The sequence below is a fragment of the Oncorhynchus kisutch genome, linkage group LG2 (genome assembly GCF_002021735.2).
Source record: "Oncorhynchus kisutch isolate 150728-3 linkage group LG2, Okis_V2, whole genome shotgun sequence".
Classification (NCBI taxonomy): Eukaryota; Metazoa; Chordata; class Actinopteri; order Salmoniformes; family Salmonidae; genus Oncorhynchus; species Oncorhynchus kisutch.
The window spans coordinates 7,638,242-7,664,028 of record NC_034175.2 but is presented as its reverse complement, the minus strand read 5'-3'; the positions used below and the strand labels follow the sequence as shown (position 1 = coordinate 7,664,028).

The window sequence follows — 25,787 nt, the reverse complement described above, 5'->3', positions numbered from 1 at the left end:
CATATCCTTGACACAATTCTAGTATTAATACCCATGGCATTGCAGAGCCAGAGGTAGTTGACCTAAAATCCGTATATTACTCTAACCCCAACCCTTATCTTAACTAGAGAGATAATACAAGATCTGACCCTGTATCAGCGGTAAAGAAAAACTCCTCCCATGACAACAGTATAAAGGGTTGTATATGAAGGTTCACCTGGTGACCCACTAAAAGTTTCCCCCCTCCAGGGAGAACTTAGACAGGGCCTTCTGCAGCCGGTGGTGCTCCTCCTCAACACTCTGATGGGGCAAGATTAATACACAGTTAAATGCTGAATCACACACACACACACACACACACACTTCACCCCTCCGTCTCCGCCATCCCTTCCTTTCATAATCTTCTTTCCCTTTTGTGGGTGCCCTTGTGACATCACACAGCTAGCTACAGACAAAGGCCATTGTCCCAGAACTCCAATTTCACATAGCCATTTCAGTGACAATAGCAGCAGAGCAGCACAAGCCCTGGTGAAGTGATTTTCTCTATCTTTCTCTTCTATGCTGCTGTTTGTCCCCATCTGTCCTCCTTGGCTCACTCCTTTTATGCTTCAGTCATCCTTTGCAACCCCATTACTCAATCCTCGACAACTCCCTTCCTTCCTTCCTTCCTTCCTTCCTCACCTGCAGTCTCTTCAGCTGTACCTCCAGACTCTGCAGTTTCCGGCACACCTCCTCCATCCTCTCCTGGGACAGAACCAGAGGAGCACTGATCCCTCCTTCCTCCTCTATCTTCATCCCTCCACCCTCCTCCCCTTGTAGTCCTTGGTCCTGTCTCTCTGGCTCCTCCCTTCCATTCTCCTCATCAGGCTGTGAGTTGTCTGATAGGCTGATGCTGCCAACCAATAGCCTCTTGAGGGACATGACTGTGGCAGGAGACAGGAACATAACAGTAATAGGAACATCAGTGAAAATGGTAACCGTTTGGACCAATCAAATAAACCCACTCACCTTCGTTTAACGCGCTATTGGCCACTTTCACCTGATCACTGTTGCTGTGGCCAATCAAGTCGAAGCCTTTGTCCGAGAGGTAATCAATCAGAGAATGAGGAGAGTCCACAGACTTCATCTCATCCGTCAGGATGTCCTTATCTTGTTCTATAGACACAGGAACAGTCTTGGTAGTAACAGTAAAGACACAGGAACAGTCTTGGTAGTAAAGCAGTAGAAGTAAAAACACAGGAACAGTCTTGGTAGTAAAGCAGTAGAAGTAAAAACACAGGAACAGTCTTGGTAGTAACACAGTAACAGTAAAGACACAGGAACAGTCTTGGTGGTAACACAGTAACAGTAAAGACACAGGAACAGTCTTGGTGGTAACATAGTAACAGTAAAAACACAGGAACAGTCTTGATAGTAACATAGTAACAGTAAAAACACAGTAACAGTCTTGGTAGTAACACAGTAACAGTAAAAACACAGGAACAGTCTTGATAGTAACACAGTAACAGTAAAAACACAGTAACAGTCTTGGTAGTAACACAGTAACAGTAAAAACACAGGAACAGTCTTGGTAGTAATGCAGTAACAGTCTTGGTAGTAACACAGTAATAGTAAAAACACAGGAACAGTCTTGGTAGTAACACAGTAGAAGTAAAAACACAGGAACAGTAATAACACAGTAACAGTAATAACACAGTAACAGTAATAACACAGTAACAGTAATAACACAGTAACAGTAATAACACAGTAACAGTCTTGGTAGTAACACAGTAACAGTAATAACACAGTAACAGTAATAACACAGTAACAGTAATAACACAGTAACAGTAATAACACAGTAACAGTAATAACACAGTAACAGTAATAACACAGTAACAGTAATAACACAGTAACAGTAATAACACAGTAACAGTCTTGGTAGTAACAAAGTAACAGTAAAAACACAGGAACAGTCTTGGTAGTAACACAGGAACAGTCTTGGTAGTAACACAGTAATAGTGAAAACACAGGAACAGTCTTGGTAGTAACACAGTAACAGTAATAACACAGTAACAGTAAAAACACAGGAACAGTCTTGGTAGTAACACAGTAATAGTGAAAACACAGGAGCAGTCTTGGTAGTAACACAGTAACAGTAAAAACACAGTAACAGTCTTGGTAGTAACACAGTAACAGTCTTGGTAGTAACACAGTAACAGTCTTGGTAGTAACACAGTAACAGTAAAAACACAGGAACAGTCTTGGTAGTAATGCAGTAACGGTCTTGGTAGTAACACAGTAACAGTAAAACACACAGTAACAGTCTTGGTAGTAACACAGGAACAGTCTTGGTAGTAACACAGTAACAGTCTTGGTAGTAACACAGTAACAGTCTTGGTAGTAACACAGTAACAGTCTTGGTAGTAACACAGTAACAGTCTTGGTAGTAACACAGTAACAGTCTTGGTAGTAACACAGGAACAGAAAAAACACAGTAACAGTCTTGGTAGTAACACAGTAACAGTCTTGGTAGTAACACAGTAACAGTCTTGGTAGTAACACAGTAACAGTCTTGGTAGTAACACAGGAACAGAAAAACACAGTAACAGTCTTGGTAGTAACACAGGAACAGAAAAAACACAGTAACAGTCTTGGTAGTAACACAGTAACAGTCTTGGTAATAACACAGTAACAGTCTTGGTAGGAACACAGTAACAGTCTTGGTAGTAACACAGGAACAGAAAAACACAGTAACAGTCTTGGTAGTAACACAGTAACAGTATTGGTAGTAACACAGTAACAGTAATAACACAGTAACAGTCTTGGTAGTAACACAGTAACAGTAAAAACACAGGAACAGTCTTGATAGTAACACAGTAACAGTAAAAACACAGTAACAGTCTTGGTAGTAACACAGTAACAGTAAAAACACAGGAACAGTCTTGGTAGTAATGCAGTAACAGTCTTGGTAGTAACACAGTAATAGTAAAAACACAGGAACAGTCTTGGTAGTAACACAGTAGAAGTAAAAACACAGGAACAGTAATAACACAGTAACAGTAATAACACAGTAACAGTAATAACACAGTAACAGTAATAACACAGTAACAGTAATAACACAGTAACAGTCTTGGTAGTAACACAGTAACAGTAATAACACAGTAACAGTAATAACACAGTAACAGTAATAACACAGTAACAGTAATAACACAGTAACAGTAATAACACAGTAACAGTAATAACACAGTAACAGTAATAACACAGTAACAGTAATAACACAGTAACAGTCTTGGTAGTAACAAAGTAACAGTAAAAACACAGGAACAGTCTTGGTAGTAACACAGGAACAGTCTTGGTAGTAACACAGTAATAGTGAAAACACAGGAACAGTCTTGGTAGTAACACAGTAACAGTAATAACACAGTAACAGTAAAAACACAGGAACAGTCTTGGTAGTAACACAGTAATAGTGAAAACACAGGAACAGTCTTGGTAGTAACACAGTAACAGTAAAAACACAGTAACAGTCTTGGTAGTAACACAGTAACAGTCTTGGTAGTAACACAGTAACAGTCTTGGTAGTAACACAGTAACAGTAAAAACACAGGAACAGTCTTGGTAGTAATGCAGTAACGGTCTTGGTAGTAACACAGTAACAGTAAAACACACAGTAACAGTCTTGGTAGTAACACAGGAACAGTCTTGGTAGTAACACAGTAACAGTCTTGGTAGTAACACAGTAACAGTCTTGGTAGTAACACAGTAACAGTCTTGGTAGTAACACAGTAACAGTCTTGGTAGTAACACAGTAACAGTCTTGGTAGTAACACAGGAACAGAAAAAACACAGTAACAGTCTTGGTAGTAACACAGTAACAGTCTTGGTAGTAACACAGTAACAGTCTTGGTAGTAACACAGTAACAGTCTTGGTAGTAACACAGGAACAGAAAAACACAGTAACAGTCTTGGTAGTAACACAGGAACAGAAAAAACACAGTAACAGTCTTGGTAGTAACACAGTAACAGTCTTGGTAATAACACAGTAACAGTCTTGGTAGGAACACAGTAACAGTCTTGGTAGTAACACAGGAACAGAAAAACACAGTAACAGTCTTGGTAGTAACACAGTAACAGTATTGGTAGTAACACAGTAACAGTAATAACACAGTAACAGTCTTGATAGTAACACAGTAACAGTAAAAACACAGGAAGAGTCTTGGTAGTAACACAGTAACAGTAAAAACACAGGAACAGTCTTGGTAGTAACATAGTAACAGTCTTGGTAGTAACACAGGAACAGAAAAAACACAGTAACAGTCTTGGTAGTAACACAGTAACAGTCTTGGTAGTAACACAGTAACAGTAATAACACAGTAACAGTCTTGGTAGTAACACAGGAACAGTCTTGGTAGTAACACAGTAACAGTCTTGGTAGTAACACAGTAACAGTCTTGGTAGTAACACAGTAACAGTCTTGGTAGTAACACAGTAACAGTCTTGGTAGTAACACAGTAACAGTCTTGGTAGTAACACAGTAACAGTCTTGGTAGTAACACAGTAACAGTCTTGGTAGTAACACAGTAACAGTCTTGGTAGTAACACAGGAACAGAAAAACACAGTAACAGTCTTGGTAGTAACACAGTAACAGTCTTGGTAGTAACACAGTAACAGTCTTGGTAGTAACACAGTAACAGTCTTGGTAGTAACACAGTAACAGTCTTGGTAGTAACACAGTAACAGTAATAACACAGTAACAGTCTTGATAGTAACACAGTAACAGTAAAAACACAGGAAGAGTATTGGTAGTAACACAGTAACAGTCTTGGTAGTAACACAGTAACAGTCTTGGTAGTAACACAGTAACAGTAAAAACACAGTAACAGTCTTGGTAGTAACACAGGAACAGTCTTGGTAGTAACACAGGAACAGTCTTGGTAGTAACACAGTAACAGTCTTGGTAGTAACACAGTAACAGTCTTGGTAGTAACACAGTAACAGTAAAAACACAGGAACAGTCTTGGTAGTAACACAGTAACAGTCTTGGTAGTAACACAGTAACAGTAAAAACACAGGAACAGTCTTGGTAGTAACACAGTAACAGTAAAAACACAGGAACAGTCTTGATAGTAACACAGTAACAGTAAAAACACAGTAACAGTCTTGGTAGTAACACAGTAACAGTAAAAACACAGGAACAGTCTTGGTAGTAATGCAGTAACAGTCTTGGTAGTAACACAGTAATAGTAAAAACACAGGAACAGTCTTGGTAGTAACACAGTAGAAGTAAAAACACAGGAACAGTAATAACACAGTAACAGTAATAACACAGTAACAGTCTTGGTAGTAACACAGTAGAAGTAAAAACACAGGAACAGTAGTAACACAGTAACAGTAATAACACAGTAACAGTAATAACACAGTAACAGTAATAACACAGTAACAGTAATAACACAGTAACAGTCTTGGTAGTAACAAAGTAACAGTAAAAACACAGGAACAGTCTTGGTAGTAACACAGGAACAGTCTTGGTAGTAACACAGTAATAGTGAAAACACAGGAACAGTCTTGGTAGTAACACAGTAACAGTAATAACACAGTAACAGTAAAAACACAGGAACAGTCTTGGTAGTAACACAGTAATAGTGAAAACACAGGAACAGTCTTGGTAGTAACACAGTAACAGTAAAAACACAGTAACAGTCTTGGTAGTAACACAGTAACAGTCTTGGTAGTAACACAGTAACAGTCTTGGTAGTAACACAGTAACAGTAAAAACACAGGAACAGTCTTGGTAGTAATGCAGTAACGGTCTTGGTAGTAACACAGTAACAGTAAAACACACAGTAACAGTCTTGGTAGTAACACAGGAACAGTCTTGGTAGTAACACAGTAACAGTCTTGGTAGTAACACAGTAACAGTCTTGGTAGTAACACAGTAACAGTCTTGGTAGTAACACAGTAACAGTCTTGGTAGTAACACAGTAACAGTCTTGGTAGTAACACAGTAACAGTCTTGGTAGTAACACAGGAACAGAAAAAACACAGTAACAGTCTTGGTAGTAACACAGTAACAGTCTTGGTAGTAACACAGTAACAGTCTTGGTAGTAACACAGTAACAGTCTTGGTAGTAACACAGGAACAGAAAAACACAGTAACAGTCTTGGTAGTAACACAGGAACAGAAAAAACACAGTAACAGTCTTGGTAGTAACACAGTAACAGTCTTGGTAATAACACAGTAACAGTCTTGGTAGTAACACAGTAACAGTCTTGGTAGTAACACAGGAACAGAAAAACACAGTAACAGTCTTGGTAGTAACACAGTAACAGTATTGGTAGTAACACAGTAACAGTAATAACACAGTAACAGTCTTGATAGTAACACAGTAACAGTAAAAACACAGGAAGAGTCTTGGTAGTAACACAGTAACAGTAAAAACACAGGAACAGTCTTGGTAGTAACATAGTAACAGTCTTGGTAGTAACACAGGAACAGAAAAAACACAGTAACAGTCTTGGTAGTAACACAGTAACAGTCTTGGTAGTAACACAGTAACAGTAATAACACAGTAACAGTCTTGGTAGTAACACAGGAACAGTCTTGGTAAGTAACACAGTAACAGTCTTGGTAGTAACACAGTAACAGTCTTGGTAGTAACACAGTAACAGTCTTGGTAGTAACACAGTAACAGTCTTGGTAGTAACACAGTAACAGTCTTGGTAGTAACACAGTAACAGTATTGGTAGTAACACAGTAACAGTCTTGGTAGTAACACAGTAACAGTCTTGGTAGTAACACAGTAACAGAAAAACACAGTAACAGTCTTGGTAGTAACACAGTAACAGTCTTGGTAGTAACACAGTAACAGTCTTGGTAGTAACACAGTAACAGTCTTGGTAGTAACACAGTAACAGTCTTGGTAGTAACACAGTAACAGTAATAACACAGTAACAGTCTTGATAGTAACACAGTAACAGTAAAACACAGGAAGAGTATTGGTAGTAACACAGTAACAGTCTTGGTAGTAACACAGTAACAGTCTTGGTAGTAACACAGTAACAGTAAAAACACAGTAACAGTCTTGGTAGTAACACAGGAACAGTCTTGGTAGTAACACAGGAACAGTCTTGGTAGTAACACAGTAACAGTCTTGGTAGTAACACAGTAACAGTCTTGGTAGTAACACAGTAACAGTCTTGGTAGTAACACAGTAACAGTAAAAACACAGGAACAGTCTTGGTAGTAACACAGTAACAGTCTTGGTAGTAACACAGTAACAGTAAAAACACAGGAACAGTCTTGGTAGTAACACAGTAACAGTAATAACACAGTAACAGTCTTGGTAGTAACACAGGAACAGTCTTGATAGTAACACAGTAACAGTCTTGGTAGTAACACAGGAACAGTCTTGGTAGTAACACAGGTACAGAAAAAACACAGTAACAGTCTTGGTAGTAACACAGGAACAGTCTTGGTAGTAACACAGTAACAGTCTTGGTAGTAACACAGTAACAGTCTTGGTAGTAACACAGTAACAGTCTTGGTAGTAACACAGTAACATTCTTGGTAGTAACACAGTAAGTCTTGGTAGTAACACAGTAACAGTCTTGGTAGTAACAGTCTTGGCAGTAACTAAATAAACATCAGTAATAGCACCATTAACAACACCATTATCAACATCTAGAAGCTCAATGGCTTGAAAGAGGTGCTTTGTTGTCTGTTCTCACCAATGCTGTTTTTCAACAAGACTCCTCCATTTTCAGTGGGGCTGAGAGGGGGTTGAGGAAACCTGAAAGAAAGAGAAAGCGAGAAAGAGAAGGAGAGAAAGAAATTAGATCAGCGGCAGGTAGGCAAGTGGTTAAGAGCGCTGGGCCAGTAACCGAAAGGTCGCTGGTTCAAATCCTCAAGCCGACTACGTGAAAAATCTGTCGATGTACCCTGAGCAAGGCACTTAACCCTAATTGCTCCTTTAAGTCACTCTGGATAAGAGCGTCTCCTAAATGACTAACATGTGATCAGTGCTCAGAGGACTGGCTTATAACAGTGCACACTCAGAGCTGTGTTGACTCACGTGGTGGGGCTGTATGGGTTTCCTCCAGGTAAGATGCTGTTTCCTCTCTTCAGGTCAGATGGAGGTCCTGTCTTCTTCAGCTCATCTACTGCCATCTTGATCACATCTGTCCAGCTTCACACAACAAAGTCACATCACCACTACAGTTGGTGCTTTGTCTTTATCTTCATTTCTTCCACCTCTCCTCCTCCCTCCCCATAAACCTCTCTCCTCTCCCACACTCACTTCTCCCTCTCAATCCCCTTCTCTCCCCCACTCACTTCTCCCTCTCCCAATCTCCTCCTTGCCTCCCCTCCCAAACACTTCTCTCCCCTTCTCCCCCACTCACTTCTCCCTATCCCCCTCCCAATCCCCTTCCCAAACCCTTCTCTCCCCCACTCATTTCTCCCTCTCCCCTCCCAATCCCCTTCTCTCCTCTCCCCTTCCCAAACCCTTCTCTCCCTCTCCCACACTCACTTCTCCTCTCCTCTCCCCTTTCCAAACCCTTCTCTCTCCCTCTCCCACACTCACTTCCTCCTCTCCCCGACAGATTGAGCCACCAGTTCGTAGATCTGAGCCCCGCTGTCCCAGGTGAAGATCACGTAGAAAGCCTTACGGTCTGACAGAGGGACAGAAGAGAGGGGGATTGAGATGACATATTCCTGCAAGGTGTGTGTGTGTGTGTGCGGCTCCATGTTGATGATGTTGTGTTTTCTTGAATACCAAATATGGCAGGTGTTGTTGTTGTGGGGGGAGGCCGGAGACAGATGCTCTTTTTGGAAGTGGGTTGCTCTTTTGACTCTTACATGGACCAGACCCTGTGCTGTCAAGTTTCTGAAATACCAGCCTCTTGAGTCATGCCTGAACAGCCTTTGGCCGTGTACATAAGCTGATAGTGCATGGCCATCAGATTGCAGGACTGCATAGGGAAAAAGGCAAAGCAGCTAGCAAGGTACTGCTCATTGCTCTTTGTCATGGACAGCCTAGCTGTGTGGAGAAGGTGGAGAAGGTATCTTTGACACTACGTGTGTCCATGCATCTGTGAATCTTTGAAATGTTTGAATCCTTCGGGACTGTAATATGATTTGTGCATTCAAATGAAGTATTTAAAGATGTGCGTGTCTCACCTGTGGCCACCTCTCGGAGGAAGGCAGAGTCTAGTTTGATGATAGGGCTGAGCATCTGCTTGCCCTCCTGAACAGCGATGTTACTCTTACTCTGACACTTCAGCACCATCTTATCATCCTGCTTCTGTAACAGCACCAACAGATCCCCCAGCAACACACACTGCACTTCTGAGAGGGGGACAGGAACAGGATGGAGAGGAGAGGAGGAGGAGAGTAGGGCAGGAACAGGGTGGAGAGGAGAGGAGGAGGAGAGTGGGGCAGGAACAGGGTGGAGAGGAGAGGAGGAGGAGAGTAGGGCAGGAACAGGGTAGAGAGGAGGAGAGTGGGGCAGGAACAGGGTGAAGAGGAGAGGAGGAGGAGAGTGAGGGAGGAACAGGGTGGAGAGGAGAGGAGGAGAGTGGGGCAGGAACAGGGTGGAGAGGAGGGGGAGAGGAGGAGGAGGAGAGTGAGGCAGGAACAGGGTGGAGAGGAGAGGAGGAGAGTGGGGCAGGAACAGGTTGGAGAGGAGGGGAGGAGAGGCAGAGGAGGGGAGAGTGGAGCAGGAACAGGGTGAAGAGGAGAGGAGGAGGAGAGTGAGGCAGGAACAGGGTGGAGAGGAGAGGAGGAGGAGGAGAGTGGGGCAGGAACAGGGTGGAGAGGAGGAGGAGAGGAGGAGGGGAGAGTGGGGCAGGAACAGGGTGGAGAGGAGAGGAGGAGGAGAGGAGGGGAGAGTGGGGCAGGAGCAGGGTGGAGAGGAGAGGAGGAGGAGGAGGAGAGTGGGGCAGGAACAGGGTGGAGAGGAGAGGAGAGGAGGAGGAGAGTGGGGCAGGAACAGGGTGGAGAGGAGAGGAGGAGGAGAGTGGGGTAGGAACAGGGTGGAGAGGAGAGGAGGAGGAGAGTGGGCAGGAACAGGGTGGAGAGGAGAGGAGGAGGAGAGTGGGGCAGGAACAGGGTGGAGAGGAGAGGAGGAGGAGAGTGGGGCAGGAACAGGGTGGAGAGGAGAGGAGGAGGAGAGTGGGGCAGGAACAGGGTGGAGAGGAGAGGAGGAGGAGGGTGGGGCAGGAACAGGGTGGAGAGGAGAGGAGGAGGAGAGTGGGGCAGGAACAGGGTGGAGAGGAGAGGAGGAGGGGAGAGTGGGGCAGGAACAGGGTGGAGAGGAGAGGAGGAGGAGAGGAGGGGAGAGTGGGGCAGGAACAGGGTGGAGAGGAGAGGAGGAGGAGGAGGAGGAGAGTGGGGCAGGAACAGGGTGGAGAGGAGAGGAGGAGGAGAGTGGGGTAGGAACAGGGTGGAGAGGAGAGGAGGAGGAGAGTGGGGCAGGAACAGGGTGGAGAGGAGGAGAGGAGGGGAGTGGGGCAGGAACAGGGTAGAGAGGAGAGGAGGAGGAGAGTGGGGCAGGAAGTTAACAGCAGAATAACAAAAGTTTAGGTTTGTGTAAAATGAAATCAGACAGACGATTGGTTGACACATTAAAACAAACTAATGTTTGTAGATTTGATAGTGCACCTAAAGTTTTCTCCTTGGTCACTCTCCAGGTCAGAGGCCCCTCATAGATCATCCTTCTCTGGGCCAGGTCAAGGTACTGAGAGAGAAGAGAACAATAGAGACTGATAAAGAATGAGAGAATGGGACAAATGTAGAAAGGATAGCATGAAGAGCACTGGACCACACTACAAGAAGCCCTCACTATTGTCAGTCACCTTGTACTCCAGGTACAGCTCGTTACTGGGTTTGAGTCCTGAGGTGTCCAGCCTGCGCTGGTAGTCTTTCAGGGTCTGGAGGGGGAGAGAAAAACCATTTATACTTTCCCTCAGACACTTATAAGAATAGTAGTAGTTTGAGTGTGTGTGTGTGTGTGTGTGTGTGTGTGTGTGTGTGTGTGTGTGTGTGTGTGTCTGTGTGTGTCTCACCAGCAGGTTCTCCATCTGTTTGACCTCCTCGTTGACGTGGTTGAGGATCTTCCTACAGCACTCTGCACTCTGCTGAATACTCTCCTTCTCCAAGGTGTCCTCTACAGGAATACACAGAACACATGTCACAACACACACACACTCTCTGTTTATCTGAATGAGAACAGGGAAGGACACACACAGACCTGTGCACTTGGCAATGTTTTCCAGCAGTAGGGGGTATTTGGTGAGCCTCTGCATCTCAGTGGGGATGATGTCCTTCAGCTGCAGCCTACGACACTGAGGCCTACTCTCTGCCTCCAGTATGAAGGAGTTGAAACGAGGGTCTTTCTTCTGTCTCATCTTCAGCTGTTCCAGGGCCCACGTCTGGTGACTACAGAACCTAGACGTCAGCTTCTGAAACCACTCACCCTCCGTCCCTCCAAACTAGACAGAGAGAGATGGGGAGAGAGAAAGTGTGAGAGAGAAAGAAAGAGGGAGAGATTAAAAGCTTTCTTTAGGGATCCATTTCCCTAAGTATCCACTTCATATAAGGGATGAGGGGGTTAGGCTGAGATGGGGTGAGGGGCACAGAGAGAGGGGGTGAGGGGCACAGACAGGGGAGTGGTGGAAGGTGACCTGTTCCTTACCCTATTGAGTAACGTGGTTCCGATGGCCTTGACGATGAAATTGTGCTGACGCAGCTTCTTCAGGTGCTCGTAGAAAGCATCTGCACAGAAACACACAGGGAACACAGCGGTTGGACTGGGGTAGACTTATGGTTGGGTTATTATGGTCAGACTGAGGTCAATTTACGGTTGGGACTCCAGTTACACTAGGGTTCATTTACTAGTGATGAGGGGAAATATTGATATAGTTATATATCAGGATATCATTTTGGAAGGTATGCCGTATCATTTTGACAATATCGCAATATTATTTTTGCACTAGTTGCACCAAAGTTCCAGTATTTTCCCATCAGAGCTTGTTCTCCATCTTCTTTTTAAATAAGGAACCCATTTGTTTTCAGCACTTATTTCCATGACTGATCAAAACTCGTTTTCTCATGACTCTCTCTTGTCCTTCTGCAGCAGACATATGGTGAGCAGTATGTTTGGAACATGGAATCGCAATAAAATTACAGCACCCAATCGCAATATATATCGTCTGGACACCTAGGCATCGTGGTAACATCGTATCGTGAGGTCTTTGGCAATTCCCCGCCCTACAATTTACAGTGGTCAGACTGACTTCAGCCAGTATCAGAACTGTAGTAGTGCTGTTGTCGGGTAACGGTCACTGCCATGCATTGGCAGTAATGTGGTTGTACTGTAATTTTGGTTTGTATGTCAGGGGTTAGGTGGTCGTACTGTAGTTGGGGTTACAGTGGCAGTACATTGGTCATGTGGTTGTACTGTAGCAGGGGTTACGGTCGTACTGTAGTTGGGGTTACAGTGGCAGTACATTGGTCATGTGGTTGTACTGTAGCAGGGGTTACGGTCGTACTGTAGTTGGGGTTACAGTGGCAGTACATTGGTCATGTGGTTGTACTGTAGCAGGGGTTACGGTCGTACTGTAGTTGGGGTTACAGTGGCAGTACATTGGTCATGTGGTTGTACTGTAGCGGGGGTTACGGTCGTACTGTAGTTGGGGTTACAGTGGCAGTACATTGGTCATGTGGTTGTACTGTAGCGGGGGTTACGGTCGTACTGTAGTTGGGGTTTCAGTGGCAGTACATTGGTCATGTGGTTGTACTGTAGCGGGGGTTACGGTTGTACTGTAGTTGGGGTTACAGTGGCAGTACATTGGTCATGTGGTTGTACTGTAGCGGGGGTTAGGCGGTCATACTGTAGTTGGGGTTACAGTGGCAGTACATTGGTCATGTGGTTGTACTGTAGAGGGGGTTAGGCGGTCATACTGTAGTTGGGGATACAGTGGCAGTACATTGGTCATGTGGTTGTACTGTAGCGGGGGTTAGGCGGTCATACTGTAGTTGGGGATACAGTGGCAGTACATTGGTCATGTGGTTGTACTGTAGCGGGGGTTACGGTCGTACTCTAGTTGGGGTTACGGTTGTCCAGTGGCAGTACATTGGTCATGTGGTTGTACTGTAGCGGGGGTTACGGTCATACTGTAGTTGGGGTTACAGTGGCAGTACATTGGTCATGTGGTTGTACTGTAGCAGGGGTTACGGTCGTACTGTAGTTGGGGATACAGTGGCAGTACATTGGTCATGTGGTTGTACGGTAGCGGGGGTTACGGTCGTACTGTAGTTGGGGTTACAGTGGCAGTACATTGGTCATGTGGTTGTACTGTAGCGGGGGTTACGGTCGTACTGTAGTTGGGGTTACAGTCGTCCAGTGGCAGTACATTGGTCATGTGGTTGTACTGTAGCGGGGGTTACGGTCGTCCAGTGGCAGTACATTGGTCATGTGGTTGTACTGTAGCGGGGGTTATGGTGATACTACGGTCAAGCAGTGGTGGAACCGTACTCACAGTGCATGTCTATGATCTCATCCAGGCTGGGGAAGATGGTGGCCAGCTCTGTGGCGGTCATGAGTTCCTCTCTCTCCAGAGGCTTCCAGAACACTGTCTGCAGAACACTCAGCATGCGCACGTGGGCGTGCTCCGTCGCAAACAACTCTGAGAGAGAGAGAGAGAGAGAGAGAGAGAGAGAGAGAGAGAGAGATTCCTCTAGTGCCAATTCATTCTCAATATTTTGCATCAGATGAGTAGCAGCTCAATGTTACACCGCAATTACTTCTAATGGATCCCTCCACCCCCCCACCCCTCCCCCCGTCCCTCCTCACCGTTGATGACCTCCTGCCGCTTGGTCTCCTTCTTGCTGAGGTCTTTGAGCGTGTCTGGGGGGGTGTGTTCTCTCCAGTTGGGCGGGTCCTGCTCCAGCTCCAGGAGGCGAGGGTCCTGTTCCTCCTGCTGGGGGGTGGGGCCAGAGAGGGAAAGACCTGGGAGCACACCCTCGGGCAGTAACACCCCTTCATCAACACTGATAGAAGAAAGGAGGACAGAGGAGGAGGAGAGGCGCAGGTATAAGGGTATGGGGATAAAGGGTATGGGCGATAATATGAAAAGAGTCTAACGCGAAGCTAGAAAACCTGCTTGGGTTGAGAAGCACTTGGATTGGGACATTACGCTATTGGCTGGTTCAAAGTCTACATAATCCACACATAGCACTAACATTACACGTAGTTACAGTTAGTACTGTAGCCCTGACTAAGAAAATAACTCCAGCTCTGACCCTCCTCCTCCAGTCAAGCTGTGTCACTCAGCATGGATCTCTTCCTGTCTTAATGAAGCTGCTGGGGACACAGTGGAAGAAGCTTCCATTCACTCTCACTCAGCCTTTCTGTCTTAGTTAGACATCAGACAGTCAGTAAAGTAAAGTTAGTTGGGCAGTAATATCAGCCTGTCCATGAGTCTATCAGCCTGTCCATCAGTTACTATAGTCAGTCAGTCTGCCTGTCCATCAAGTACTATAGTCAGTCAGTCTGCCTGTCCATCAGTTACTATAGTCAGTCAGTCAATCAGCCTGTCCATCAGTTACTATAGTCAGTCAGTCAGTCAGTCAGCCTGTCCATCAGTTACTATAGTCAGTCAGTCTGCCTGTCCATCAGCTACTATAGTCAGTCAGACTGCCTGTCCATCAGCTACTATAGTCAGTCAGGCTGCCTGTCCATCAGTTACTATAGTCAGTCAGTCTGCCTGTCCATCAGTTACTATAGTCAGTCAGTCTGCCTGTCCATCAGTTACTATAGTCAGTCAGTCTGCCTGTCCATCAGTTACTATAGTCAGTCAGTCTGCCTGTCCATCAGTTACTATAGTCAGTCAGTCTGCCTGTCCATCAGTTACTATAGTCAGTCAGTCTGCCTGTCCATCAGTTACTATAGTCAGTCAGACTGTCCATCAGTTAGTATAGTCATTCAGTCAGTCTGGCTGTCCATCAGTTAGTATAGTCATTCAGTCAGTCAGCCTGCCTGTCCATCAGTTAGTATAGTCAATCAGTCAGTCTGCCTGCCTGTCCATCAGTTAGTATAGTCAGTCAGTCAGTCAGCCTGGCTATCCATCAGTTAGTATAGTCAATCAGTCAGTCAGCCTGTCTATCAGTTAGTATAGTCAGTCTGCCTGCCTGTCCATCAGTTAGTATGATCAGTCAGTCAGTCAGTCTGCCTGCCTGTCCATCAGTTAGTATAGTCAGTCAGTCTGCTTGTTCATTAGTTAGTATAGTCAGTCAGTCTGCTTGTTCATCAGTTAGTATAGTCAGTCAGTCTGTCCGTCCATCAGTTAGTAGTCATTCAGTCAGTCTGTCCGTCCATCAGTTAGTATAGTCATTCAGTCAGTCTGTCCGTCCATCAGTTAGTATAGTCATTCAGTCAGTCTGTCCGTCAATCAGTCAGTCTGGCTGTCCATCAGTTAGTATAGTCATTCAGTCAGTCTGTCCTTCCATCAGTAAGTACAGTCAATCAGTCAGTCTGCCTGCCTGCCTGTCCATCAGTTAGTATAGTCAGTCAGTCAGTCAGCCTGCCTGTCCATCAGTTAGCATAGTCAGTCAGTCAGTCAATCTGCCTGTCCATCAGTTAGTGTTGTCAGTCAGTCAGTCAGTCAGTCAGTCTGCTTGTCCATCAGTTAGTATAGTCAGTCTGCCAGCCTGACCATCAGTTAGTATAGTCAGTCAGTCAGCCTGTACATCAGTTAGTATAGTCAGTCTGCCTGACCATCAGTTAGTATAGTCAGTCAGTCAGTCAGCCTGCCCGTCCATCAGTTAGTATAGTCAGTCAGTCAGCCAGCCGGACCATCAGTTAGTATAGTCAGCCAGTCTGCTTGAAAATCAGTTAGTATAGTCAGTCTGCCTGCCTGGCCATCAGTTAGTATAGTCTGTCTGCCTGCCTGTCCATCAGTTAGTATAGTCAGTCTGCCTGCTTGTCCATCAGTTAGTATAGTCAGTCCGTCAGTCAGTCCATCAGTGACTCTGTCCATCTGTGGCTGTGCTCCTCTCTCTCCCCCTGTGAGAGAAGGGGGGGTAGGGGTCTGCCTTACGAGGGATGGGGAGAGGTCGGGGAGGAGTGTGCTGCCGTGGCGGCGGCTTGCAGGTCCACGTCGCTACGGGAACGCGACTGTTTGGCCCGGGAGGAGCCACGCCGACGGGAGGAATGTCTGTCCACGCGAGCACTCTCACTGCGTCCCACACGCCTGGGGAGGGAGGTAGGGAGGGAGGAGGAGAGTAGATCGAAGGGAGAGAGGAGAGCGAAAGGAGGGCCAGTGGGTGGGAAAAATACAAGAAGGATGGTAGTATAAGGAGGAAGGCAGGGGAGGAAGTAGAGAGACAGACAGAGTGAGGAGTACAGGAACCACAAGAAAATGGTCCAAAAGACCAAACCAAAAAGTACAGAGTGGAACAACAAAGACAGGGGAGATATTAGGATAAAGTGGATCCAAGCAGGAGAACCATTACAGAGGAAGTCAATGTGATGTCAAAGGAATGTAGAGGATCAAAAGAAAAGCACACAAGAGATGTGACAGAGAATGGATGGTTAGACTCAGGAGCATAGAGACACCACACAGTCTGGGTTACTGCTTAATGACTAGCCCTATTAGAAACACATTGGAAGCAGAGACACTCCACACAGTCCTGGGTTACTGCTTAATGACTAGCCCTATTAGAAACACATTGGAAGCAGAGACACTCCACACAGTCCTGGGTTACTGCTTAATGACTAGCCCTATTAGAAACACATTGGAAGCAGAGACACTCCACACAGTCCTGGGTTACTGCTTAATGACTAGCCCTATTAGAAACACATTGGAAGCAGAGACACTCCACACAGTCCTGGGTTACTGCTTAATGACTAGCCCTATTAGAAACACATTGGAAGCAGAGACACTCCACACAGTCCTGGGTTACTGCTTAATGACTAGCCCTATTAGAAACACATTGGAAGCCCATCTACCTCAAGACTATTAGTTAAGAAAGAGGTCCTTAGTAACATCTCAGTGTGTCTGTGTACCAAGGCCTTTCAATTATGCAATGTTAAATGGCAATCAATTGGGCTTATCAGCTTTCCAATCTCACACACACACACGAAGACTATTATTCTCTAACATCACAGCCCACTCACGTCAGTCCAAGGTACAGGATAAACAATACTTAGCCATGCAGTGAGAGTGTGTGTGTGTGTGTGTGTGTGTGTGTGTGTGTGTGTGTGTGTGTGTGTGTGTGTGTGTGTGTGTGTGTGTGTGTGTGTGTGTGTGTGTGCACGCAGTAATGCAGGATGGACTGTGTGTTATCAATATGAGGCCCAGTGCGTGTCCGTATCCCTGTCGCAGAGAAGTAGAAACCCACCTTGTCTTGCGTCTGTAAAAACACGGGACAGGACAGTTACATAACCACCACAACCATTCAACAGTAACACACCCCCTTTCTACAAACCTCCAACTCTCCCCATCAACCGCTGCAGCACACGGACAGAGCCTAGCAGCACTGAACGCACTGTAAAACCACAGAAAGCAAAGCACGCCCACAAACACAAGACGTCAGCTGTCCTGAACATGGTACCACATGAAGCCCTGTGAAGACTGGACAACAGAACATAGTGGAACCCTATAGAACCACACACACTGATGCCTTCTGCAAGCAACAGACATGAAAGCGAACCAGACCTCACTGCTTCACTTACAGTAGGACTGGGATAAAGCCAACAGCAGACAAATCTAAAGCTGGACCGCACGACTGAAGCACAGTAAAAGTCAACTTAATGAAGTTAAGCCTGTAGAGATACAATGCTGTACAAACCAAATATAGCACAATGAATGCCCAAATCAGACAGACGCACAACCCCAGACAGCATAACAACAACGTTATACCAGCTTTCCCCAGCTCTGGTACTTGAGTCTAGCCTGCAGACACACAGACAAGATGACACACTACAGTACAATGTTAACTATTATACACTTAACTTGCTCTGAACAACTGAGCAGAGTCAGCATCGCACAAACAAGGAGACAGCAGTGGTGCTTTGGAAGAGGAGCAAACAAACATGAAAAATGGACACACAGAGAGAAAGAAAGTAGAGAACAGGTAAACAAAACAAGAGATTTGTGGTAGAGGAGAAGGGAGGAGGGGGGGTTGGGGGCTGGAGGGGAAGACCAGGTCCCTGTAGCCCCAGTAAGGGTCCATCTCCAAATGCTGGGTGGGTCTTAGTGATGTTCACTACATGGAGCTGCTCTGGCAGGGCAGGGTTAAGGTGTGGTAGGTAGGCTAGGCAGCACAGTACACAGCAGGGACAGACGGAGACACTGAGGGAGTTTTACCACGCTTCCTCAGCCTTAGCATAGCCACTGACCCCTAAACTTTTTAAACTGTTTGACTATGTTCAACTCTACCTAAAGGTGTTGGGTCTATGTTGGTCTTTGGTTTTATACATCTCATCTACTCCACCCCCCCCCCCAACCCCTTCTCTTTACCTCTCTCTTCCTCTATTTATCCCTTTCCCTTACTACCTCTCTCTCTCACCTGTCTTTGTCCAGGTTTTCCTCCAGGGGGGGTTCATTGGGTGAGGGCGGCTCCCATATAGCCAGCCCCCCTGCCATCCCCGCGGGGGACACCTCGCCACCCTCCGCCACCAACTGGGGGTCCGAACGACTGCTGAACAGACCTGGGAGAGGGAAAAAAAGCACACATCAGATTCACCTCAATGAACACACCCTAAGTTAGGTTGGGTGTTGCTATGCTACCATGTAGCCGTCTAATCAGCCTTACCCATCTCGCTGTGGGAGAAGTCTGGGCTGGAGGTCACACTGATGTGAACCCCTGAGCCCTCGCTGACCTCCAAACCCTGATGGGGGGAGGATCCTGTTGAAACAGACTTCCTGTTTAATGCTGGAGGAGCAGCATCAGGGGCGGAGGAGCCTCGAGAGGGGGCGAGGCCGCTGGAAACCTTACGCTCCTGATTCACCTTCTCTTTATCCACTGAGAGAGAGAGAGAGAGAGAGAGAGAGAGAGAGAGAGAGAGAGAGAAATAGATGGTAAAAGGGATGACATTGAGAAAAAAAAGAGTCAAAACAGTCAGTCATTTCCATGAGAGACCATGAGAGAAAGAAACAGACAGGACGATTATAGGGCAGTCAGTCAATCTGTGGTGAGAGAGGAAGGTTAATCAGTCTCAGGGTGGGGACAGTTTTGTGCCTATGTTCACAACCCTACGACAGACTGACTGTGTGTGTGTGTGAGAGAGAGAGAGAGAGAGAGAGAGAGAGAGAGAGAGAGAGAGAGAGAGAGAGAGAGAGAGAGAGCTGGGCGAGATGGACAAAAATCCATGTTGTGTTAAATTGACTAATTGTTTCGATAATGATAAATCAGCAATAAATCATGTTTGGGGGAGGTGCTAGAGCTGGGCGAGATGGACAAAATGTGATAATGTGATGAATGTAACTATTTTGCTCAATAACAATAAATAGCCTACAACAATAAAACTAAATGTTTTAAAGGGACAGTTAGGCTACTTTACATTAGCGGGAGGGCTTTTGACCATTTAGTTCCAGTGCCAAGTAAGTCAACTGAGATAGCAGTGGGAACTCAAAACACTTAGCTAGTGATGTTGTTGCTATATAGACATGTAGGCTAATTGATTAATCTATCAGTAAATGTAGGCTAATTTATTAATCTATCTAGGCTAACATCCTACAACAACTTTCCAGCACTAGACCTAGGCTACTTGATGAACAACAAGAGCTCACGGTTTTACCAATTTAACGTCAGATTCTGACGGTTATCCGCGTTTCTCCAAACATCAAATTTCAAAGTTGCACCAAACGTCAAATTTCTGCAGGAATCAACATAACGCATAGGCTATTACCGTTGACCAAATAACGGTTTTAGAACAATCTACAGGAACATTGTATAGCAAAATCACAGAAAATCACAGATTTTCATTTTTTTCGCCCAAGCTCTAGCGTGTGTGTATGTGGTTAGTCCATCTATTAAAACACCAATGATTACACCTAGACGCAAAACAGAAAGTCAACCAATCAAAAACTTGCCATTCCCCTTGGCCCCTTCCGGGTTTGATTTGATACATGCAAACATGCTTTGGGGTTGATTAGTAAGGACTAAACCATTCTACAGATAAAGGGGTGGGGAAGAGGAGATGAAAGAGCCAGACGGTGGTACCTTCAGCCTCCACTTTAGGAAGTTTGACCTCAGCTGAAAGAAGAACACAGGGCAAGACAACGGGTTCTTTTTAATTCTACAAAGACTTTGTCTTATACAGGCACTACGGTCATTCTGGTAGACCCACTTTTAGATGGCGATCGATAATCAAACACCTGACATAGCTTATACGATATGTCATCCACTCTGTTTCTCTGTACCTTCAGTATGCAGTATGTATTTAGTAGTGTATACAGTATGTATTATTTTTTAACTACTTAAGGAAGACAAACTAATTTCCCCTTGGGTATTGATAAAGTACAATCTCAACTCATATTATGACACTACTGGTACGTACTGCTGCCAGCAATCCAGCCACCGGCGGCGCTGAGGATGTTGGGAAAACCCCCCTTCGGTTTAGATTTAGTGGACTCCTCACTCTTCTTATTCTGAGAGGGAGGAAGAGAGACAAAGAGAGAGCGCATTATGACAAGTACAGTCTTATAATACTGGATAGGTTGGTGTGTGGTATGGACTGTGGACTGTGGACTCCAGACAGAGAGACAGACAGACAGACTCACCTTCCCAAGGGGTCTCCTGAAGAACCCTCTGGACTTCTTACTATCAGCTACCCTGGACTTCACTCCTAGGTGCTTCATGTAGAAGGCCACTGCTGCAAAGATCGACGAACTGGAGGGCGAGAGAGAGGGAGAGAGAGGGAGGGAGGGAGAGCGAGAGAGAGGGAGGGAGGGAGAGCGAGAGAGAGGGAGGGAGGGAGAGCGAGAGAGAGGGAGGGAGGGAGAGCGAGAGAGAGGGAGGGAGGGAGAGCGAGAGAGAGGGAGGGAGGGAGAGCGAGAGAGAGAGAGGGAGGGAGAGCGAGAGAGAGGGAGGGAGGGAGAGCGAGAGAGAGGGAGGGAGGGAGAGCGAGAGAGAGGGAGGGAGGGCGAGAGAGAGGGAGGGGAGGGAGAGCGAGAGAGAGGGAGGGAGGGAGAGCGAGAGAGAGAGGGAGGGAGAGCGAGAGAGAGGGAGAGCGAGAGAGAGGGAGGGAGGGAGAGCGAGAGAGAGGGAGGGAGGGAGAGCGAGAGAGAGAGAGGGAGGGAGAGGGAGGGAGGGAGAGCGAGAGAGAGGGAGGGAGGGAGGGAGGGAGAGCGAGAGAGAGGGAGGGAGGGAGAGCGAGAGAGAGGGAGGGAGGGAGAGCGAGAGAGAGGGAGGGAGGGAGGGAGAGAGAGATCTCTGTAAAGTTAGTGGTGATGAAAGTACATGCTGTATAAATGCATATATATTGGCATTGCAATAGAAACAATAATGATACACTATTATAGAGGATGCTAAAGCATGAGCTGTAAATAAAAAGAATAGGAGTGAAAGAGAGGGAGAGTAGGGGTGGGGTTGAAATGAGAAAAGGGGTGGGGTTGAGATGAGATGAGAAAAGGGGTGGGGTTGAGATGAGAAAAGGGGTGGGGTTGAGATGAGAAAAGGGGTTGAGATGAGAAAAGGGGTTGAGAGGAGAAAAGGGGTTGAGAGGAGAAAAGGGGTGGGGTTGGAATATGAGAAAGGCTGGGGTGATGCTGGGTGGAGAGATGGTAGTTTACTAGAGATGAAAGGAGGTAGAAAGAGGAGCTTGAGAGGGAAAATGCAAGAGCTTTTCAAACTGAGGCCGTAAGACCACAAACCAAGTCAGCCTACATCAGCTACAGAATGCCATTTATGGCAAAGTAATGCAACTATAGTACTGCGGTCTGCACAACTACAACTACAGTCCTGCAGTCTGCACAACGTACAGTCCTGCAGTCTGCGCAACGTACAGTCCTGCAGTCTGCGCAACGTACAGTCCTGCAGTCTGCGCAACGTACAGTCCTGCAGTCGGCGCAACGTACAGTCCTGCAGTCTGCGCAACGTACAGTCCTGCAGTCTGCGCAACGTACAGTCCTGCAGTCTGCGCAACGTACAGTCCTGCAGTCTGCGCAACGTACAACTACAGTCCTGCAGTCTGCGCAACGTACAACTACAGTCCTGCAGTCTGCGCAACGTACAACTACAGTCCTGCAGTCTGCGCAATGTACAACTACAGTCCTGAAGTCTGCACAACGTACATCTACAGTCTTGAAGTCTGCACAACGTACAATAACAGTCCTGCAGTCTGCACAACGTACAACTACAGTCCTGAAGTCTGTACAACGTACATCTACAGTCTTGAAGTCTGCACAACGTACAATAACAGTCCTGCAGTCTGCACAACGTACAGGAATGCAGTCTTCGCAACGTACAACTACAGTCCTGAAGTCTGCACAACGTACAACTACAGTCCTGAAGTCTGCACAACGTACAACGACAGTCCTGAAGTCTGCACAACGTACAACTACAGTCCTGAAGTCTGCACAACGTACAACTACAGTCCTGAAGTCTGCACAACGTACAACTACAGTCCTGAAGTCTGCACAACGTACAACTACAGTCCTGAAGTCTGCACAACGTACAACTACAGTCCTGAAGTCTGCACAACGTACAACTACAGTCCTGAAGTCTGCACAACGTACAACTACAGTCTTGAAGTCTGCACAACGTACAATAACAGTCCTGCAGTCTGCACAACGTACAGGACTGCAGTCTGCACAACGTACAACTACAGTCCTGAAGACTGCACAACGTACAACTACAGTCCTGAAGTCTGCACAACGTACAACTACAGTCCTGAAGTCTGCACAATGTACAACTACAGTCCTGAAGTCTGCACAACGTACAACTACAGTCCTGAAGTCTGCACAACGTACAACTACAGTCCTGAAGTCTGCACAACGTACAACTACAGTCCTGAAGTCTGCACAACGTACAACTACAGTCCTGAAGTCTGCACAACGTACAACTACAGTCCTGAAGTCTGCACAACGTACAACTACAGTCCTGAAGTCTGCACAACGTACAACTACAGTCCTGAAGTCTGCACAACGTACAACTATAGAGCAAAACAAACTAATTGAGGAGGAAGGTAAAATAAATATAATGCATGTATGTATGGACTTTAAAAGATGAATGAATCTAAGCAGGGAGCTGGACAAAGCATGTCTAGCATGCATTCACACATTGACGGAAGTGGTTCAGACACACAGCACCGTGAAACACAGAACTCACCATTTCTCCTCGTCGGCCACGATGGAGGGGCTGAAAGAGAGGAGATGAATAGATATTAAAGAGAGAGAGAGAGAGAAAGATACGTGCAGACATTGCCAAGTCTGTAGACTTACCGCCGCAGTCGATTAAGTGGCATTTTCCCTCGCTCTTTCTCGACTGATTCTTAACTCTGTTTTGGGACGGTGGAATCTGAAGTGACTAAGCTTCTCCTGATCCAAATCAAATCTGACTGCAGTGATATTGTGTTCAGAGCAGAAGCTACTGAACATATTCTGATCTTGCCAACAAAAAATGGGAAAAAATAAAACTAAGTCTAGAACAATGAGAGATGCATTAAAAGCTGCACCCAAAACAATGCACAAGAAACTATTGACAATTGTTTTTCAACTAAAACACTGCAAAAATCGAATCTGTACAAATCCAGCCAATCTGCTTTTATGCACAAGGCCAGGTATTAGCTGTCTAACTATCTGCAAAAGATAAGTGTGAAGTCAATGCACAGCTGCTCTCTGGGAGTTGTCTGCAGGGTGGGCTGGAAAATCTAACAATGCTCCAGGACACCGGAAATGGCTATTTAACTGTGTTTTAGTCTGATGCAACAAGCAGGCAAGAATATGGAAATGAGATCCTACTGTTATTCTTTTCTATTAACATAAAGGGAGGGGAGGGGTTTCCTCGGGATTCCCGAAGCCAATCAGGACGCCAAGCCCATCCCTCCATTCCACTGACTGACCAATGGGAAACAGAGGAGGTGAGATCACCATGTTGTGGCGGAGAGAGGGGGAGAGACGGGGGAGCATGCTGAACGAGGGCGAGTGTGGGATTGTGGAGGAGAGCAGAGGATTGTGGAAGTGAATCTAAATGGGCAGAATAAATGAATAACTCTTCTGTAGTTAGGAGACAGAGAGAGTTGATTGCGAGTCAGTAACAGAGCCATTGGGAAGCTGCTTTATGATGTGTTTTACACTGCCTGCTGACAAGCTTTTCATACTTCCTCCACTGACAATACAGTAGTAACCAGAAAAAGGGACTTATGCATTGGGCATATCCCCTTTGTTGGTCTCTCTCTTATAGTCACTTTCATCCTCTCTCTTCACACTGCAGGTTAAAGAGCTTGTCGCCTGCTCTCCTCCTCACTTGTTCCAGTGTTAATTCATTGTGTCTGGCCACTGGGTCAGAGGTAGATGAACGGACTAGACTGCCCCTACTCTCCCTCCCTCCCCCTCTCCATCCTCCCCATCCCTCCGGTTGGCAGCATGCCAGGGGAGAGCCTTCCTGCCAACGTGGCACTGCTGACTCTCTCCTTCTCCCTCTGCTTCCTCTCCTCCACCTCCCTTTCACCCCCTCTGTTCCAATCACTGTTGTCCCTCTTCCTTTTCTCCCCAAATCCCTCTCTCTCCTCCATGTCTTTAATCATCCATCTATCCCCCTAGTGGTCCCTGTGTGTTGAACTGGTTGTGTCAATGTGTGTATTTCTGCACCATATTCTAGAAATGTCCGCTGAGGGACTGGAACTGTGATGTCTAGAGGCCTGTGATGTCATGATGATACTACACAGCATTTAATTGAATTCAAATGAAACTAGCCCCCAAACGAAGCCATGGGAGGTTTAACTTAGCTAATTAGACTGTACTTTAATCTATGAAGTTACATAAAAGCTATACATTATGTAGTACTGCATTATGACAGTCAATAATCCACCCCAGCCGTCTACTCACTGGATCTCAGACATTTTGTCCAGCAGGGTCTCTGCCACGGCCTTCTCCTTCATCTCCATGGGGATACGATCGGTGGGGGTAGTGAGACTCCACCTCCAGCAGCTCTGCCGCGTTAGGAGTCATACCCATCATCCTCTTCTGCCTGGGAGGGAGGCACAGCAGGAAGTATCCCTTTAAGTATGTACATCTCACACTGTATAACTGTCATCAGTCTGACATAGTTGGTACACACGTGTGTATGGGGAGCAACAAGAGAGTTTGTGTTTAGGGCAGAGACTATTTTAACCCAATGTTATCACTGGTGAGTCAATAGGTGCTGTTTCACTGGTTCCAAAGAAATGGGTGATTTTGACCAGGTCACTGCTGGTTCAATGGATGTGGGTGTGTCACCTAAAGTCTTCCAGCTGTCGCAGCACCTCTGGGGCCTGAGCCAACTGGACATCCTGGACAAACTTCCTCTGCTGCTCCTCACTGAGCAGGTCTGGTCTGGTACGGTCTGAGACAGAGAGATTACATACACACCATGCTTTATCCAGATAATGCTGAGTAGACCAGTGGTGGAATAGCAGTATGACAGCTGCATTATCTAAAATCATAAGAGAATGATCGTAGGAGGGCTTACCCAACTCAAACGATACATTGTGAGGGATTTGCACTCTGAGAATCTATGTGGGTTGAAGAGAAGGAGGGAGAGAACATTTAATTTGACATAATGATAATATGCATCACAGTGACTTCTACGACACAATTTGTATAGAAATCTCAAACAATGTAG

General features: G+C 45.9%; 1 protein-coding gene across 1 annotated transcript; it reads right to left on the bottom strand.

Moving 5' to 3' along the window:
- Positions 1-291: 291 nt before the first annotated feature.
- LOC109906608 (rho guanine nucleotide exchange factor 1) lies at positions 292-25,508 on the bottom strand. The gene is made up of 23 exons (XM_031786700.1): positions 25,403-25,508; positions 25,013-25,154; positions 23,295-23,324; positions 20,747-20,855; positions 20,524-20,614; positions 20,187-20,219; positions 18,777-18,986; positions 18,531-18,672; positions 17,361-17,372; positions 16,058-16,210; positions 13,813-14,009; positions 13,499-13,645; positions 11,653-11,732; positions 11,209-11,449; positions 11,024-11,124; positions 10,814-10,888; positions 10,620-10,695; positions 9,138-9,305; positions 8,542-8,629; positions 8,032-8,145; positions 7,688-7,749; positions 988-1,134; positions 292-902 (listed from the first exon to the last, which is right to left on the bottom strand). The coding sequence occupies exons 2-23, from the start codon at positions 25,069-25,071 to the stop codon at positions 610-612; spliced, it is 2,628 nt and encodes an 875-aa protein (XP_031642560.1). The 5' UTR covers positions 25,072-25,154; positions 25,403-25,508; the 3' UTR covers positions 292-609.
- Between the last annotated feature and the right edge of the window lie 279 nt (positions 25,509-25,787).